This window comes from Acomys minous (genome assembly GCF_964271855.1).
Source record: "Acomys minous genome assembly, chromosome: 9".
Lineage (NCBI taxonomy): Eukaryota > Metazoa > Chordata > Mammalia > Rodentia > Muridae > Acomys > Acomys minous.
The window spans coordinates 37,354,735-37,373,065 of record NC_140490.1 but is presented as its reverse complement, the minus strand read 5'-3'; the positions used below and the strand labels follow the sequence as shown (position 1 = coordinate 37,373,065).

At 48.9% G+C, this 18,331-nt stretch overlaps 2 protein-coding genes across 2 annotated transcripts in view; both read right to left on the bottom strand.

Moving 5' to 3' along the window:
* KLHL3 (kelch like family member 3) overlaps positions 1-10,226 on the bottom strand; it is a 136,560-nt gene extending 126,334 nt beyond the window's left edge. Inside the window, exons 1-2 of the mRNA XM_084794555.1 lie at positions 7,765-10,226; positions 1,137-1,262 (exon numbers count right to left, since the gene is read on the bottom strand). The gene's annotated coding sequence lies outside the window, so the exon portion shown is untranslated. The remainder of the gene's footprint in view (positions 1-1,136; positions 1,263-7,764) is intronic.
* Positions 10,227-10,270: 44 nt separating this feature from the next.
* HNRNPA0 (heterogeneous nuclear ribonucleoprotein A0) lies at positions 10,271-11,479 on the bottom strand. The gene has a single exon (XM_084794575.1). The coding sequence runs from the start codon at positions 11,341-11,343 to the stop codon at positions 10,414-10,416; it is 930 nt and encodes a 309-aa protein (XP_084650701.1). The 5' UTR covers positions 11,344-11,479; the 3' UTR covers positions 10,271-10,413.
* Positions 11,480-18,331: the final 6,852 nt, after the last annotated feature.

Here is an 18,331-nt window from a genome sequence, read left to right as displayed (position 1 = left end):
GTGTGTCTGTATCCTAGTCAGAACAGCCATGTTGCTGGATTAAAATCCCTCTACACAGACTGGAGAGATGGCTCAGCGGTTAAGAGCACTGACTGCTCTTCCAGAGGTCCTGAATTCAATTCCCAGAAACCACATGTGGCTTGCAACCATCTGTAATAGGATCTGATGCCCCCTTCTGGTGTATATGAAGACAGAGCACTGATATACATAAAATAAATAAATAAATCTTTTTTAAAAAGCTCTTAAATAAATACAATAAAATTCCTCGCCAGGCATGGTGGCGCATGCCTTTAATCCAGGCCTTGGGAGGCAGAGGTAGGCAGATCGCTGTGAGTTCAACGCCAGCCTGGTCTACAAAGCGAGTCCAGGACAGCCAAGGCTACACAGAGAAACCCTGTCTCAAAAAAAAAAAAAGCCCTCTACACAGCACCATGTCTCAAGTCACATTGTGTATCTGGACCATTTACCTAGGTGGCTAAAAATATATGTGTTAGGACATCAAAAGCACTTGGGAGGCAGAGGCAGGCAGATCTCTGTGGGTTCCACGCCAGCCTGGTCTACAAAGCAAGTTCCAGAACAGCCAGGGCTATGCAGAGAAACCCTGTTTCAGGAAGAAAAAAAAGAAAAAAAGAAAAATTTTTTTATCTTGAGTTGGGGGGTGCCAGAGAAAAGGCTCTGTGGTTAAAACTATGCATTGCTCTTACCAAGGAGCTTTGGCTCCTAGCACCCATGTCATGTGGCTCACAACTACCTGTGGCTCCAAATCCAAGGGTATCTGCACTCACACATGCACATGTGCAAACGCATGAGAGATAGATAGATAGATAGATAGATAGATAGATAGATAGATAGATAGATATACATAATTAAAAATAAACTACTATGTTTTAAAAATTATACATCTAGAAAGGGAAATTCTACATGATTTATATGTTACAAAAGGAATCCTGGGTAGTTAGGTTCCACCTCACACCTATGAAATTAGAGCCGAGGATAAGGATGCACAGGCAGATGAGGGGACCACTCAGACCTCGAGCCCCTAACGGGCAGGTATGCTTCCCAGAAACATGGCCCCAGGCAAGTTACCTTAGGAACGTCACTTCCCTTTACAAAAGGAGGCTAGTGCCAATAGCTACCTCTAAGAGTTCACACAGGCAGTGAAGCATGCAGCAGAGGCCCAGTCTATGACAAGCATTTAGCAACTGCTGGTACCACAGTCTTCTTCATCTTCTTCATGACCATCCTTGACCCACTCAATGATCCTGGAACCAAGAAAAAAAAGTATTGTGGGGGTGGGGGAGGGGCGTCATTCTGTGGTGCTCTCATCCATCCCTAGAAGCCACGACTGCCGGCAAGGTCGGCAAGGACCAGCCAGGACTGGATATAAAGCACGGCCCACCTCCATCTCCGCAACTTCAGCCGGCAGGCACTGAGGGAGAAGCCAGGACCCCAGATAGTCAAAAGGCAAGCAGCTCAGCACGCAGTGCAGAGGGGCACGGGCCTGCCCGCCTTCCTGCCTTCACCGTTCCGCTCTGAGGGCTGAGGAGTCCACGCCCTGGAGAAGCCCTTCTGGGCACCATCACTCATGATGCCAGCATCACACCTTTTTATGATGCGCACATCTCTTCTGACTCCAATTAACATCCCTGAGCGGTCACCACAGCTCCACATCCTTCAATAACCCCCTCGGAGCCAGACCACGCTCTCTACGCTCACTGCTTTACACAACACCCTTGGTTTATTTTTAGATCCTCTAAGGCAGTGGTTCTCAATCTGTGGGTCATGACCCCTCTGAAGGTGACATGTCAGATATCCTGCGTATCAGGTATTCACAGCGTGATTCGTAGCAGTAGCGAAAGTACAGTTACGAAGGAGCAACAGAAATAACTTTATGGTTGGGGGTTGCCACAACATGAGGAGCTACCTGAAAGGTGGCAGCGTTAGGAAGGCTGCGAACCACTGCTCTACGGGTGTAAACGAGAGACCTGAGGTAAATCTCTATGGTCACTTGATAGCATGCTTATAATTCAGGCAAGGCTCACTGAGCTACAACAGGTGGCTACGTGGTGTAAACTTCCATAAACACGGTATGACTAGAAAGCCCAGGAGCTTACAGCCGGGTGAAAGGATTACTCATATAATGGAAGCTGAGAGACTCAAGAACAATTGAGAGCCCATCAGAAATCAGCACAAGACAATTTTCAGCTTGGAGAAAGTGCAAAGCAGAAATAAAAATAAAGTTTAGATCTTACTAAAGTTATGGCAGCATTTGTTGTTATTACGCTTATGGCTTAGTGGGCAGGAGCACTGGCTGCTCTTGCAGAGGACCAGAATTCAATTCCCACTTCAACATCTAGAACTCCAGTTCCAGGGGACCCAGCACCCTCTTCTGGCCTCTAAGGTCACTGTACACAAACGGTGCACAGACAGACGAGACATGCCAGGCTTGGTGGCACACACCGTTAATCCCAGCACTCAAGAAGCTAAGGCAGGCAGATCTCTGTGAGTTCAAGGCCAGTCTGATCTACAAAGCAAGTCCAGGACAGCCAAGGCTACACAGAGAAAGCCTGTCTTTGGGAAAACTAAAAATAAATAAATGTTAAAACAAACAAAAACAAAACAAGCCGGGCAGTGGTGGCACACACCTTTAATCCCAGCACTTGGGAGGCAGAGGCAGGCAGATCTCTGAGTTCAAAGCCAGCCTGGTCTACAGAGTGAGTCCAGGACAGCCAGGGCTAGAAAAAGAAACTCTGTCTCAGCTAGAGAGATGGCTCAGAGGTTAAGAGCACTGTTTGCTCTTCCAGAGGTCCTGAGTTCAATTCCCAGTAACCACATGGTGGCTCAAAACCATCTAGTTGTGATCTAATGCCCTCTTCTGGCATGCAGGTGTACATGCAGACAGAGCACTATATGCATAATAACTCTTTAAAAAATATTTTACTTATTCATATGTATGTTCATCCATGTGCATGTGAGTGCAGATATGCTCTAAACACAGAGGTCAGAAGAAGGCATGAGATCCTCTGGAGCTAGAGCTGTAGGTGGATGTGAACCCCAGGGAGGGTGCTAGGAAACAAACTTTCTAGTCTTGTGCAAGAGCAGTGCGCATTCTTTATTGCTGAGTCACCTCTCCAGGCCTCAATCTTGTTTTGTTTGTTTTGGTTTGGTTTGGTTTGGTTTTTTGGTTTTTCGGTTTTTTGAGACAGGGTTTCTCTGTGTAGCCTTGGCTATCCTGGACTCACTTTGTAGACCAGGCTGACCTCAAACTCACAGCGATCCGCCTGCCTCTGCCTCCCAAGTGCTAGGATTAAAGGCGTGCACCACCACCGCTTGGCCTTCAATCTTGTTTCTTTGAAGCAGATCTCCACATGTAGCCCAGGCTACACTCCAAGGCAGGATGCTCCTGCTTCTACTCCAGACCACTGGGTCCATGACATTTTCAAACAGGGTATTTATCAAGCAGAAAAAGAAAAAACCTGCTTCGTTCAGGCATGGTGGCACATGCAGAGGCAGGCAGATCTCTGCATCTGAGGCCAACCTGTCCTACATAGAGCTCCAGGTCAGCCAGATCTATGTAGTGAGGACCTGGCTCAAAGACTCGGGGAGGTGGGCATTTATCATTACATCTGCAACTAGGTCATTTCAAGTTCCCATAATTTAACACGTGTCATTTTAAGGTATAATTCCAGTAGACTTATATATGCATTGCATTGGTTTTATATTTAAAAATAAAATTTATAATTTTAACTAGTTAGAAATGCACAATTATAGCCTGGTGTGGTGGCGCATTCCTTTAATCCCAGCACTCACCGAGGCAGAGGCAGGTAGATCTCTGTGAGTTCAGGACAGACAAGGCTACACAGAGAAACTCTGCCTGGAAAAAAAAACAAATAAAAAACAAAAATACAAAAGCAAAAACAGAAGAAAAAGGAGGAGGAGGAAGAAGTAAAAGAAAAAGAAGAAAAAGGAGAAGAAGAAGGAGAAAACAACCACCTATGTGTCAGATTCCTAAGCCCCAGCTTTTTTTTTTTTTTTAAGATTTATTTATTATTTACACAGTATTCTGCCTGCATGTATGCTTGCAGGCCAGAAGAAAGCACCAGATCTCATTATGGATGGTTGTGAACTACCATGTGGTTGCTGGGAGTTGAACTCAGGACCTCTGAAGAAAGCCAATGCTCTTAACCTCAGAGCCATCTCTCCAGACCTCCTAAGCCCAGCTCTTACGTTCAGTCATTTACTAGAAGGGTTTGAACTCACAGCTGAAGGTCACGGTAGTGACACTGTTAAGTATATGCTCCCAGAAGAAAAGCAGGGCTTTAGCCTGGGCACAGTAAACACAGAGAATGCGGGGACACTCCCTAAAGTTCAAGTGCCTGGACAAAGACCAAGCTCACAACAAGGACATTTAAAAGGACAGCAGCAGCAGGCCAGATATCCTAACATTTTGCCACCGAATGGAGGTTCTTTTATGGCTATGGAAGAGACTGTCTGTCATACTTTAATCCAGCCAGTTTCAAATGCTTTCCTCATAAACTACCATCAAAAGCAATTATACCCAAAGAATAGACACTGAACAAAGTCAAACAGCAGCTTATAAAATCCAGACCATACCATTCCTCTGCTCAAAACCCTAAAATTGCTAGGCAGTGTGGCTAGCAATCTCAGCCCTCAGGAAGTTGAGGAAGGAGACGTCTCAGGAGGTCAAAGCCACCTAGGCTACACAGCCCGTCCCCAGGCAGGTTGGCAAAGTGAGGCCCTGTTTCAAAAGCAACACAAAACCACCCTCGGATGGCTTTCTGCTGATTTACTCAGAGGTGTTTTAGTTTGTTTCTCTGTTGCTATGATGAACACCATGGCTGAAAAGCAGCTGGGGAGGAGAGGGCTTCTTTGGCTTACAGGTTACAGCCCATCATCAAAGCACCCAAGGCAGCAGCTCCAGGCAGGAACTGAAGGGCGGAGGAGCACTGCTCACTGGCTAGCCTGCCCTGTTCAGGCTCAGCTTGCTCTCTAATCCTCACCTCCCACGGTGACCGTTCCCTCATCAAGACAACCAAGGCAATTCCCCCAACCGAGGCTCCCTCTTCTGGGTGTATCAAGTGACAACCAAATTAACCACCACGAAGAGGCACAATCTTTAGTGGCCTACATCCCAAAACATGATCTGCTGCTCTTGCCTCACTGGCCAACCCTCAACTGTTGTCACCCCAGTAAATTTCCAAACTAAAATCTCCCATAATTAATATTTAGTAAGAAACTGAATTTAAAAATCAAGAACACCCATGGTACACTAGGCTCTAGCCTGAAGCTAGTCACTCACACTCACTACTTTGGAGCCATCTAACTGCTCCCAAAGTGACCTAACTTTATCTTACATAGCCTCTCAATTACAGGAAAGAGACTTTCACTTTCATCAGACACTGATCAAACCACTGGAAGAGCTTGCTCCTGGTAAAACAAGCCAAAATGGAGATCCAGAAGAACCGAGAATCAGACTGTAGCTTTCACAGGAACCTCAAACTACAGACTACTGTGTGGCATGTTTTCTTACTCTATGATGTCATTTTTTTTTAACTTTTTTGTGTGTATGGGAGTATTTTGCCAGCATGTATGTGTGTGTGCCTTTGTGTGCCTGTGCCCTTCAGAGGTCAGAAGAGGGAGTCCGATGTGCCAGGACTGGAAATACAGCCATAGGAGTGCTGGAAATCTCTGCAACAGTCACAAGCGCTCAGTGCTGAGCAGGCTCGCAAGCCCCACAGTCATTTTTCACTAAAAAATCTCAGGTGACTGGTATTTCCAAATTTGAGTAAATTAGTCTGCATCCCACAGCTGGTTTTGCTCTTATTGGTACTTGGCAAAAACAATAAAATTTAAATGGCTGTTCTTTTAAAGGTCATTGTGGCCTCATATTCAAAAGGGGCAATGATGTAAGGAACCCAATACATCATGCTTTGCATTTCAACTAAGCAGTAGGAATGTCCTTTGTGGCTTTGTCTTCCTAATCCAAATATTAAAACTAGTCCAAACACCTGTCACACTTTTATGTAATAGTCACTACTGCTTATAGGCCCAACTCAAATGCTGGTATTGTCATAACTGCTTAAGTTCTCGGCATCCAGACAAAACTATGGGTCCCTTTAAGAGGAAGAAGGCTGGCCCCTCTCCAGCTTAGCAGTCAGTTTTTTGTTGGATGTATCATAAGAATAAATCCAAGGGTTTTCTCTCAAAGACTGTTAGGAAATAACTACCGAGAATGATTAGACCACATCAAATCATAAGGGATCTAAACAACTGCAGAGTCTGGAAAACAAGTTGACTGAGCAGGCTAAATAAAGAGCAACTGGAGTTACCTCAGTCTAGAAACCCACCTCTGACCCGGGGCAAACCTCACCAGCACTTCCCAATTTGTTTTCTCCAACTTCTCAAGAAAGCTTCCTGATAAAAGTATTTGGTAAATCATTTACAATTCGAGCAACGTCAAATGCAGCTACTAACATCTATTAACACACAACTGGACACTCTGCCCTTTTTCATAGACAAAACATGGACGAGTAATGTTTACTGCTGTGATGTTTTTAAAAATCAGAGCTTCCAGCCAGGCATGGTGGCACACACCTTTAATCCCAGCACTCAGGGAGTCAAGAGGCAGGCGGATTGCTGTGAGTTCGAGACCAGCCTGGTCTACATCCTGAGTTCCAGAACACCAAGGCTACAGAGAAACCCTGTCTCAAAAAAAACAAAAACAAAAATAAATAGCACACATGAACACTTATCTGCTTAGGCTTTCAAGGAACTTTTTCTTTCTTTCTTTCTTTCTTTTTTTTTTTTTTCTTTTTCTTTTTTTTTTTTTTTTTTTTTTTTTTTTTTTTTTTTGGTTTTTCGAGACAGGGTTTCTCTATGTTATCCTTGCTGTCCTGGACTGACTTTGTAGACCAGGCTGGCCTCGAACTCACAGTGAGCCACCTGCCTCAGCCTCCCAAGTGCCTCAAGGAACGTTTTACTTGGGGGGGAGGTGGGGGGAATGTTTGGGGGGGATATTTTGTTTTTTCATTTTTAAAAGCAGAAAAAAAAAAAAGAGCACCTCAAGCTCATCTACAATGAGCAGTCCCACCTCAGTTGGTAGTCTTGGCTGGTCCTTCCAGAAAGGCCAAAAGAGCACATGTTCCTAAGCTAGCACTAGGAAGGGCAGGGGAATGCCCAGACCAGCCTGGTCTACAAGCAAGTTTCAAGGGAACACAGAAAGAAAACACAGGGGGCGCAGAGGGCAGGCAGAGATGGCCATAATACAGCTGAGAGTAGACTTTCCCTATGACACTGATGGGGGATGTTACACAGGTCACACCCAGACTAGCTCAAAGCAACCCACAATCCCACCTAGGAAACAACCTAAAAGGCAGTGACCCAACTTGGAGTATAAACAATGAAGTCTACAAATCAGCTGACACTCTCTCTTGTGGGCTTGAGACAAGGATGCTAAATTCCCAATTCTCAGCCATCCCATCTGTTTTTCCTATGAGATCCCACAACATTAGGATATAAACATGAGCACATTCAGACTTGATAGCACTTCTAAGCTTTAGAGTTGAGATTCTGGGGTCTGCAGAGGGCTCAGCCTTTGAAGAGGAGCCCCACATCTGGCAACTCACAATCTCCTATCTGTAATGCAGCTCCAAGCATTCACCACCTCTTCTGAGCTCTGCAGGAACCTCACATACCTACACCCACACATACATGTTCCTTAAAAAAAATATTTTAAATGATTACCATCTTTAAAGATCTCCCAGGTCTGTCAGGATGGTTCAGTTGCAGCCAGGAGTTTGATCACCAGGACCCAGACGGCAGGAGAGCAGACTTGCACAAAACGTCCTCTCACCTCCCCAGTTGCTCCCTGTGAAAGGCACATGCTCTCACACACAAATCAACAGATCTCCAAACTATCTTTTAACTAATGACTGCTTTAGAATTTAAGCTCCAAGCATTTGAAATATGAGGATCTTCACATTGGGGCAACTTCATCTTGAGAATCTGATTCAAGCTTGAAAAACTATACTCAAAGGAGTGGCGGACTCATCACCACCTCATGCAGCTAAGGTCCTGTTAAGACCTCAGTTGCCCACCCATTTAAAAAGTTCCATAGCCACGCTGGCCAGGGAAACACAGGAAGCACTTATAATTGTTAACCCTTTCTTTTCCTACTATTCAGTTACATTGACTTCTAAACTTCTAAGGGTAAACATACACAAGACTGGGCTGTTAATATACATGACTGTAGGCTAACAGGGAATTTTTATGTCTTTTACAAGTCATCAGTACTAAAGAGATGACCATCTCATATGTGACAGTCTACAACACCTACCAAACTCAGGATTTTTTCACCAAAAATAAGCAGAAGTCAGAGGTTAGCATGTAATGATAGTTTTAGATCATTTCCTGTATCCTACAAGCACCCCGAAAAACCTGGATTAAATCTTCCACCTAGCCTGTGTAATTTCAAGCAGAAACTTAAGGGCAATACTAAACTAACAAAGAGTATGACCCAAGTCTTGCATGTGTCAACACACTTACCTCTTCACTGTCAGTGGTTATTAAGTATCTGAATCAAGCATCAGCTATCATTAACTAGCCTAACATTTGTGTCCTTTTTTACTTAAGAGCCTTGGTAATTACAATGTTTTGGCAAGAATCTGATCTTAGAAACCATACAATGACAACTTAAAGTAAGGGGGTTCCAACATTCAAGTTATTTATAATGTAAGAAGAAAATTCTTTTTCCAAAAGCTTGATACCATTAAGTTTTAGGCTTCCAAAATCCAAGTAAAAAGTTTTACCATACCATTAAGTCCAGTAAGTTAACTGGTACTCTGAACCCACCCACCAGGTTATACATACTCTCACTCAATCATGTAAAGAATTGAATTCTTTATTTGTGATATCCATAAACGTTACTATTCTATGTTTCTATCCAGGAAGGCAATTTTCTCCTATTATCATTTTTTTGTTTTTTTTTTATAAACAACAACTTGAATTCTATTGCATGAAGGGCTACAAATACACGTTAACCAAGCAGAATACAGATATTTTGTTTTACAACTTGCACCTAAAACCCCGGTACACATAGCTGCTGCAAGTGGCTATCAGAGCAGTTTGGGGCCACTGCCCAAGCTATGCATAGCAGTTTACATTGTCAAATCTCATGTAGAAAAAGTGACTGATTCGGGCTGTTAACTAGGGAGCCCGTCTCAGCTACAAGTAAATGTGGAACTTTCAAGTCTGCAGACTTCTGATGACAGACTACTAAATCTGATGAAATTGTCCTAAACAAATGTATTTTAAAAACCAACTGTCTGGCGTCTATACCGCCACTCTACCAGTAGATGGTGCTACATAGGTTGGACTCCACAGGACAAAGTTCAGATTTAGGGACTTTTTAAACCTGCTCTGAAAATACATTTAAAAAAAAGTTTTCATTTAGTGTTAGGGTAAAATATAACCCTTATTTGTAACCATTCATTACAGACAAACCAGTAAGGATGAAACTAGGTCATCTAAAAAAGTTTTAAACATTTTATATGAATGAGAACACATGCTTAAACACAAACTATTTCTTTTAAAACTACACAGTACAGATTTTGAAGTAAATTCTTATAGAAAGAAGTGACCATGTCAAGATGATAAGCAGAGCGCTTATTACAAAGAGATGGATGCACAGAAACTTTTAAACAGCCACATCCACCACTTCAAAAAGTTTTGTCTGTAAAAGGTAAATTCAACACATCACTAGCTGGGCAAACAGGAAGGGGGAAAAATAACCTACAAGACCTTTTTTTAAGTTCTTCAAAGTACACATCAAAAACTAACAAAAAAAATACCCTTTTAAAACGGTAAGGAGTGGATCCTAGGAAAAAAAATGTTAGACATGTAAGGTCAAACACAATGATTTATTAAAAATAAAACGTAAAAATGATTTTTGTACATATGCTTCCAAATTTCAGGCATGGGATCCAAGTAGGTTTCATAGAAAACGCTGTAGCCAGGTATCAAGTCCTTACAACAAAGTAAACTACCCTCCCGCCCAACCCCCACCCAGGTTTTGCTACAGAATCAGCAAGTTCACTCCCTCCCGCCCACCCCTCCCAAAAAAAAAAACCACAAATTAAAACAAGACATTTTGCTAGTATAAAAACGACCAAGGTCCAAGTAATAATAAAAAAATAGAGTCCATCAATGACTGTAACACAAAAATGTGTGTGTGGGGCCGAGTCCACCTTCAGAGGGAGACAGGCAGGCAAACGGGGGGTCGCGGCCCCCCAGGGTAAGCGGCTCCCCCGAGGGCACCTGGGGCGGGAGCGGAGGGGGGGGGAGAGAAGAGGCGCCGCCGCAGCCGCCGCCCGGCGTTCGTTCGGAACTCGGCTTCTAGAACGAGCCTCCGCCGTATCCGCCGCCGCCGCCGTATCCGCCTCTGTAGGGTCCACTGTTGCTGCGGCCGCCCCAGCTGCCGCCGCCGCCGCCGCCGCCACCGCCGCTCTTCATGGGCCCGTACGAGGACTGGTGCTGGCTGTAGCTGCCGAAGCCGCCGAAGCCGTTGCCGTAGTCGCTGCCGCCGTAGGAGCCGCCGCCGCCGCCGCCGCCGCCGCCGCCCCCGTAGGCGCCGTAGCCCCCGTAACCGCCGTAGCTGTTGTAGCCGCCGCCGCCGCCTCCGCCCTTGGCCAGCCCGTTCTGGTCTCGGCCGCCGCCGCCTCCGCCGCGGCCCCGGCCGCCACCGCGCCCGCCTCGGGCCGCCCGCGCGCCGCCGCCGCCGCCCGCGTGGATATCCTCCTTGGGCACCGCCTTCTTCACCTCCACGCGGTGGCCCTGGATCGGGTGGAACTTGACCACCGCCGCCTTGTCGGCCGCGTCATGGCTCTGGAAGTAGACGAAGCCGAAGCCGCGCTTCTTGCCCGACTGCTTGTCGGCGATGATCTCCGCCTTCTCCACCGCGCCGAACTGCGAGAAGTGCTCGATCAGGTCGCCCTCCGCCACGTCGCCCTTGAGGCCGCCCACGAACAGCTTCTTCACCTTGGCGTGCGCGCCGGGCCGCGCCGAATCCTCCCGCGACACGGCGCGCTTCAGCTCCACCGTGTTGCCGTCCACCGCGTGCGGCGACGCGGCCATGGCGGCGTCCGCCTCCTCCACGTTCGAGTAGGTCACGAAGCCGAAGCAGCGGGAGCGCTTGGTCTGGGGGTTCACCACCACCACGCAGTCCGTCAGCGTCCCGAAGGCCTCGAAGTGGCCGCGCAGCCCCGACTCACTCGTCTGCACGTTGAGGCCGCCGATGAACAGCTTGCAGAGCTGCGAGTTCTCCATGTTGTCGGCCGCCCGGGCCCTGCCCCCGCCCTGCGCGCTCCGCGGCGTCGCTGTCGCCGTTTAGCGGTCGCCGAGGCCTCGTCCGAGTCCGGGCCCGGCCGCCGCCGCCGCCGGCGGGGAAGGGGCGGGAGGGGGAGGGAAGGGGCGCGCTGCCGGCCCGAGGGCGAGCCGAGGACGCTGGAACCCCACCAGGGCCGCCGCGGCCGCCACCTCCGCTCCCCTATCAGGACACCACACAAAGAGGCCGCTGAAGGCGCGCGCACCCTCCCCGCGCGGTGCGTCACGAGCGACGCCGGGCCGCCAGCCAATCGCCTGCGCGCTCGCCTTGGTCCCGCCTACCGCGCCGCAGCGCCGCTCTAGGCCGCGGCCTCCCCGCCCTCCGCGGTTTCCGGTCGGGCCTCGGGCTACCGCGCGTCCCCTGGACCTTCCGCCCCCGCGCTCGCGCCCGGCGCGGTTCCGCAGTGCCCCGGAGACGGCCCGCCGGAGCTTTCTGCGCGCGTCCGCGGAGCGTCTCCCGCCGGCCGCGCGGCTGTTCCCGCAGTCGTCCTCCCCTCCCCTCGCCGGATCCCCTGGCCCAACTCCGCAGTGGCGTTCGCGCCAGCCCCTTGAGGGACGTGTCCGGCCAGCCAATCACCGGCGGGCCCTCGGGCCCACTTCCGTTTGCCGCGGGCCGCGGGACGGGCGCGCTCCTCCTGCGCGCTGGCCCGGCGCCTCCTGTGCGGCGGAGCCCGCAATCGCCTGCACGCCTCGTCCTCGCGCGCCCTCGCGGGACTCCTGGCCGTTCCCAACGGATCTGCCCGGGGGCCCCCGCGCGGGCTTTTTGAAAAGTTTGACTGTTGGGGCCGGCCCGCACCTGGCGTCAGCTCCCCTAGGGCGGCACAAAGATGGAGGGCCGAGGCCCGACCCGAAGGCGGTTATTTGCCGTTTACCGTGGGCTGGTGGCGATTAAACTGGTGTGACTCAGTGCCCTTGCCTATGTGCTCGCCCAAGTGAGCCCATGTGGACTAAGGGAACGCCAAAAGCCCTCCAAACCGGGTGTGGCCCTGACAAGGCCCGAGCCCTGGCCTGGTGGCCTCTAGCCATGCTCTTCCCGGTCCTGCAGCAAGCTCCTGCGGACATGTTGAGTGTGCGCCAGCGTTCGTGTTACACGCTGCTAGCGTTGTGCCAGGCTTCATCTAGCCCAGGCTGGCCTCTCAAACTCGCGGGACGTTAGCCCCCCCAAGCACTACACTACAGGCGTGTTCTATGAAGTTATTTTCACATTTTTACCGCGTTTTCACCACCACCTCCCCCGTGGTTCGGGGATTGAGCCCAGGAGACCCTGAGCTGTGTTGTAACCAGCCCCCAAACCCCCTACCCCACCTCTATTACTGTCCACTATCTCCCCTCCTCATTTCGGTGCACCCCTGTGCCCTGCAGTTTTACTGGGCTGCGAACTTCATGAAGACACAGCCATTTTGCCAGCTTCTAGCACGTTATCCGTATTACTATATAAACAGTACTTTGTACTGTGCTTGGTGTCCACAAGATCTCGATTCTATAGTGTCTTAAGAGTTTCTGTTGTGCCAGGCGTGGTGGCGCACGCCTTTAATCCCAGCACTGGGGAGGCAGAGGTAGGCGGATTGCTGTGAGTTCGAGGCCAGCCTGGTCTACAAAGTGAGTCCAGGATGGCCAAGGCTACACAGAGAAACCCTGTCTCGAAAAACCAAAAAAAAAAAAAAAAAAAAAAGTTTCTGTTGCTAAGCCAGGTGTGGTGGCGCACGCCTTTAATCCCAACACTTGGGAGGCAGAGGCAGGGGGATCGCTGTGAGTTCGAGGCCAGCCTGGTCTACAAAGCGAGTCCAGGACAGCCAAGGTACACAGAGTAACCCTGTCTCAAAAAAAAAAAAAAAAAAAAAAAAAGAGTTCCTGTTGCTGTGACAAAAACACCATGGCCAAAAAGCAAGCTAAGAGGAAAGGGTTTCTTAGACGTACAACACTGTTCACCACTGAAGGAAGTCAGGACAGGAACTAAAACAGGGCAGGGACCTGGTGCCAGGAACTGAGGCAGAGGCCATGGAGAGGTGTTGCTTACTAGCTGCTTCCTATGGCTTGCCCAGCCTGCTTTGTTGTTGTTGTTTGTTTGTTTGTTTTTGGTTTGGCTTGGTTTGGTTTTTTGAGACAGGGTTTCTCTCTGTAACACCTCTGGTTGCCCTGGAACTCGCTCATGTAGCCCAGGTTGCCCTCGAACTCATGGAGATCTGCCTGCCTCTGCCTCTCAAGTGCTGGGGGTTAAAGGTGTGTGCCATCACTGCCCGGCCCCAGCCTGCTTTGTTTTTTTGTTTTGTTTTGTTTTGTTTGTTTGTTTTTGGGTTTTCGAGACAGGGTTTCTCTGTGTAGCATTGACTGTCCTGGACTCACTTTGTAGGCCAGCCTGCTTTCTTTTAGAAACCAGGACCACCAGTCCATGGATTACACCACCACAATGGCCTGGGCCCTGCCTGAGTGATCACTAATTGAGAAAATGCCTTAGAGCTGATCTCATGGGGGCATTTTCTCAACTGGGGCTCCTTTCTGATGACTCTAGCTTGGGTACACTTGACACACAAGACCAGCCAGTATGTACAACAAGGAAATGTGGTTTGGTTTGGTTTTCCATTTTAAGATAATAAAACGAGGGGGCTGACGAGATGGCTCAGTGGTTAGGAGCTCCTGCTACTTCCAGAGGCCCAGAGTTCAGTTCCCAGCACCCAGGTCAGGGCTCCTGCCTAATTCAAGCTCTGGCCTCCACAGGCAGCTCTCCTTCTGCGCACATGCCCACACACAGACACCTACAGATAATTTTTAAGAACATTTTAGGTAATAAAATAGTTTTTAACATATTAATTGCATTGCCCCAAAATTGCATGCCAGCATTTGATACAAGCACAGGTGGGGCATAACAGTGAATACTGGAAGGCTACAATGTCAGCATAACAAGTAGAAAATTCAAGGGACAGAGCTGTTTTGGAGTACACCTGGAGCTGCAGATGGCGATGAGCTGTCGTGCAGGTGCTAGGAACCAACCCACGTCTTCTGCTGGAGCAGCTAGTGCTCTTCTGAGTCATCTCTCGTGATCCAGGTCTTTATTGATTTTGATTTTTGACGATCTCTGCTCTCTCCCTATCATTTCTCAAGCCTGTCAGCCCATCTCTCATCAGCCCCTTTCTCAGATTCATGACTATGGGATTGGAACTATCCACTGGAGCCTGGTGGGGTCACCAGTGGGTGCACAAAGGCAGCAGCCCCCTCTTCTTGAATATGCAGTGGCAAATAGGTCAGAAGTGAGGGCAGGGACCCATGAGTCCCTAAGCCACCCATGCCGCATTGTTGATGGACCCATTCGTGGGCAGACCTTGTGCGGGCATCCATAGCTGCTGTCAGCTTATGATTACAATGGCTGTGTCTGCACACACACACACACACACACACACACACACACACACACACACACACTCGCTGTGTTCCCTGAACCTTAGGGGGGCATTATACCAGACTCAGTAAACTCTAGAGACCTAGGCCAGAAGGGCCACACTTGCCACTGTGGTGGAGAGTGGGTAATGTAAGCAGGATGCTCAGGCTCACATGGTGAGTCAGCTGAGAGACACTCTTGTGCCCTCTTCCCCGCTGTTGCAACATTAGTCCCAATAACGTTTCTGTCTAGTGACCTTTGTATAGTGCAGCTGACCTGGTAACAGGATGAAAAGAGCAACAGGCTGGTCTTTGAAAGGAAACCGTGAAGGCTGGAGCAATGGCTCCTGCAATGTTAGGAATGGGGCGGGGTGGTTGCAGTAGGAGAGACTATTGAGAATGAAAAAGAAAAGGCTATAAAGAGCCACAGAATAGAAAGTGAAAGCCGGGCATGGCACTTGGGAGGCAGAGGCAGGCGGATCACTGTGAGTTCAAGGCCAGCCTGGTCTACAAAGCACTGGGTGGCAGAGGCAGGTGAATCTCTGTGAGTTCAAGGCCAGCCTGATCTACAAGACAGCCAGGACGACAAGAGAAACCTGACTTGAAAAACCAAAGAAAAAGTGCAGGCTCCAGTCACCAGAATTCCACAGCTCTATCGAGTTTTCGGGAACACCCAGGCTAACAGCTATAACACTGGGTGCTGTCAAAGGCTGAGGGATGCCAACCTCCTCAACTCACATGAGAGATGTAGCACTTAAGTAGCCTTAAGGGCCCCAATAGCTGAGGCCTGCTAGGAGACTGACACTAGAGGGTGCCGCCCACTGTGGCTCCCACCTGCATGCTGCCCAGCTGCTTCTCAGCTGCTTACAAGTCCTTTACTAGTTAGTGTAAAGGGACCCTCCAGCCAGCTGGCCAAAGGTGATATAAATGGCCCTCCAGCAACAATCCTGTATGTTAAAGCTGGCTTCTACCCTAGCAATCAGAACTAGAGTTAAAGGCAAAGAGACAAACCCAGAATATCAAGTAGCTGGCATATCGACCAGATCGGCTGACATAGGGATCCTGACCGACACAAGGCGATTCCCCGGCCTCTACTTGTGTGTCTTGCAGAGTCCACTGGAATCTTACCAGTGCCTTAGCCCGGAGGTTCTCAACCCGTGGGCCGGGCCGTGGACTAAGTATAGCACTCACCTTGCTGAGTCCTCCACAAGGATCATGAGAGGTTTTGTTGGGTCGCAATTTCCTCTGAGACAAAAACTGTCCAATTTTGAGGGGGAGCTCCTTAAGACACAGGCGAAGTATTTCATCCTGCTGGGAAGCCCCTTAGGAAAGCAAGCAATAACTTCCAGGAGACCCTGAAACTCACCGGCGAGCTCCAGGTTCCCAGCTTCCCTGAGCTGTCTCCCGCTCTGGGGTGGGCACGTGGCGATGCAGGAGTCTGAGACACATCCTGGCTCCCCGAGGTGGATGTCGGTGAGATCCCTAGTCAGCTCTGTTGTTGGTTCCTTGAGTCGACATTTTCTCAGGGACTGCAGCACATAATAGGGGTGTGGTGTGTCAAGCCAGGCATGGTGGCACACACCTTTAATCCCAGAGCTTGGGAGGCAGAGACAGGTGGATCACTGTGAGTTTGAGGCCAGCCTGGTCTACAAAGAGAGGCTGGGACAGCCAAGGCTAACGCAGAGAAACCTTGTGTCTTGAAGAAAAACAAAAAACAAATAGGTGTGTGTCAGTCTTTCACCTGAAGACACCAAGGCCATCACCACATTAAGTTGCCCAAATCCTGTTACCTAGACCATGCTACCTTCTTGTACATAAAGAGTTAAGTCAGAGAAATACAACAAACTGGAAGTGGGAGGAGTCATGGCCAGTGTCCCTAAATTCCTTTGCTTCTTAACTCAAACATTTTAAATATTTCTGAATCCAAGGACGATATCGTCACTGTGGTGGCGTTAATGTGCCTAGCCAGCTGCACCTGAGGGTAGCTGCAGTGTTTCTGTTAGTGGTTAGCATAAACAGCAGTCCCACAAGGCTTTACCCTCTAGTGACACGGAGCTGTCTGGTGTTAATTAGCATGGGTAATTTTGTAGTGTGTGCACACTGAAGTCACCCAGCGGAGCACTTCTTAGAAAGTTACCTGTCCCTGTGGCTCAGCGAGGCATGACTGCAGATGCAAACTATCAGCTGAGCAGAGAAAACACTGTCCAACCCCAGGTAAACCTGCAGACTTGATAAAGGGAAAATAAACCTCAGGGTCTTGTTTGTGAGTGGCGGAAGCCAAATGCGCCCACCCGAGCCCTCTCCTGTCCTACATCCTCAGACAGTCAAAGCTAACTCTAAGCTCATGTCACCCCACTCAGATGGATTGCTTCTCCCATCTCTTGCTACATGGTGTCCTCAGAATCCGACAGTTGCCTCAGGAAATCATGGGATCTCCAGCTATAATGGTTGATTTCAGACAGGTATCTTTCTTTCTTTCTTTCTCTCTCTCTCTCTTGATTTTTTTGTTTTGTTTTGTTTTGTTTTGTTTTTTGCGACAGGGTTGCTCTGTGTAGCCTTGACTGTCCCGGACTCACTTTGTAGACCAGGCTGGCCTCGAACTCACAGCGATCCGCCTGCCTCTGCCTCCCAAGTGCTAGGATTAAAGGTGTGTGCCACCACCTCCCAGCTCAGACAGGGTCTCTCTCTCTCTCTCTCTCTCTCTCTCTCTCTCTCTCTCTCTCTCTTTTGTTTTTAGTTTTTCGAGACAGGGTCTCTCTATGTAGCCTTGGCTGTCCTGGACCTGCTTTGTAGACCAGGCTGGCCTGGAACTCACAGTGATCCACCTGCCTCTGCCTCCCGAGTGCTGGGATTAAAGGCGTGCACCCGCGCCACCACGCCTGGCCTTCTCTTTTTTTTTTTAATTAAAAATATTTTAATTAATTTATTCAGATTACATCTCAGTTGTTATCCCATCACTTGTATCCTCCCATTCCTCCCTCCCTCCCGCTTTCACCCTATTCCCCTCCCCTAGGTCTATGACCGAGGGGAACCTCCTCTCTCACTATATGGTCCTAGGCTATCAAGTCAGACAAGGTCTCTTTTTTTTTTTTAACACATTTTTATTGAAAAATAAAATAATTCATATTACATCTCATTTCCTATCCCATCCCATGCATCCTCCCATTCCTCCCTCCCTCCCACTTTCACCCCAATCCCCCTTCCCTATGACTGTGACTGAGGGGGACCTCCTCCCCCTGAATAAGGTGCTAGGGTATCAAGTCTTTTCTTGGTAGTCCGCTATCCTTCCTCCGAGTGCCATTGGGCCTCCCCAACAAAGGGACATGGCCAAATATGGGGCACCAGAGATCCTAGACAGGGTCTCTTACACAGCCCTGGGTGTCCTAGAATTCTCTGCATAGACCAGGCTGGCCTCGAACTCACAGACACCTGCCTGCGGCTGCCTCCCAGTGCTGGGATTTAAGTGTACACCACCATGCCCACTATGATGTTAATCTTTATTGTGCACTTGAGTGGATTTAGAATCACCTATCTGGGCATGACTGTGATGATGTTTCTA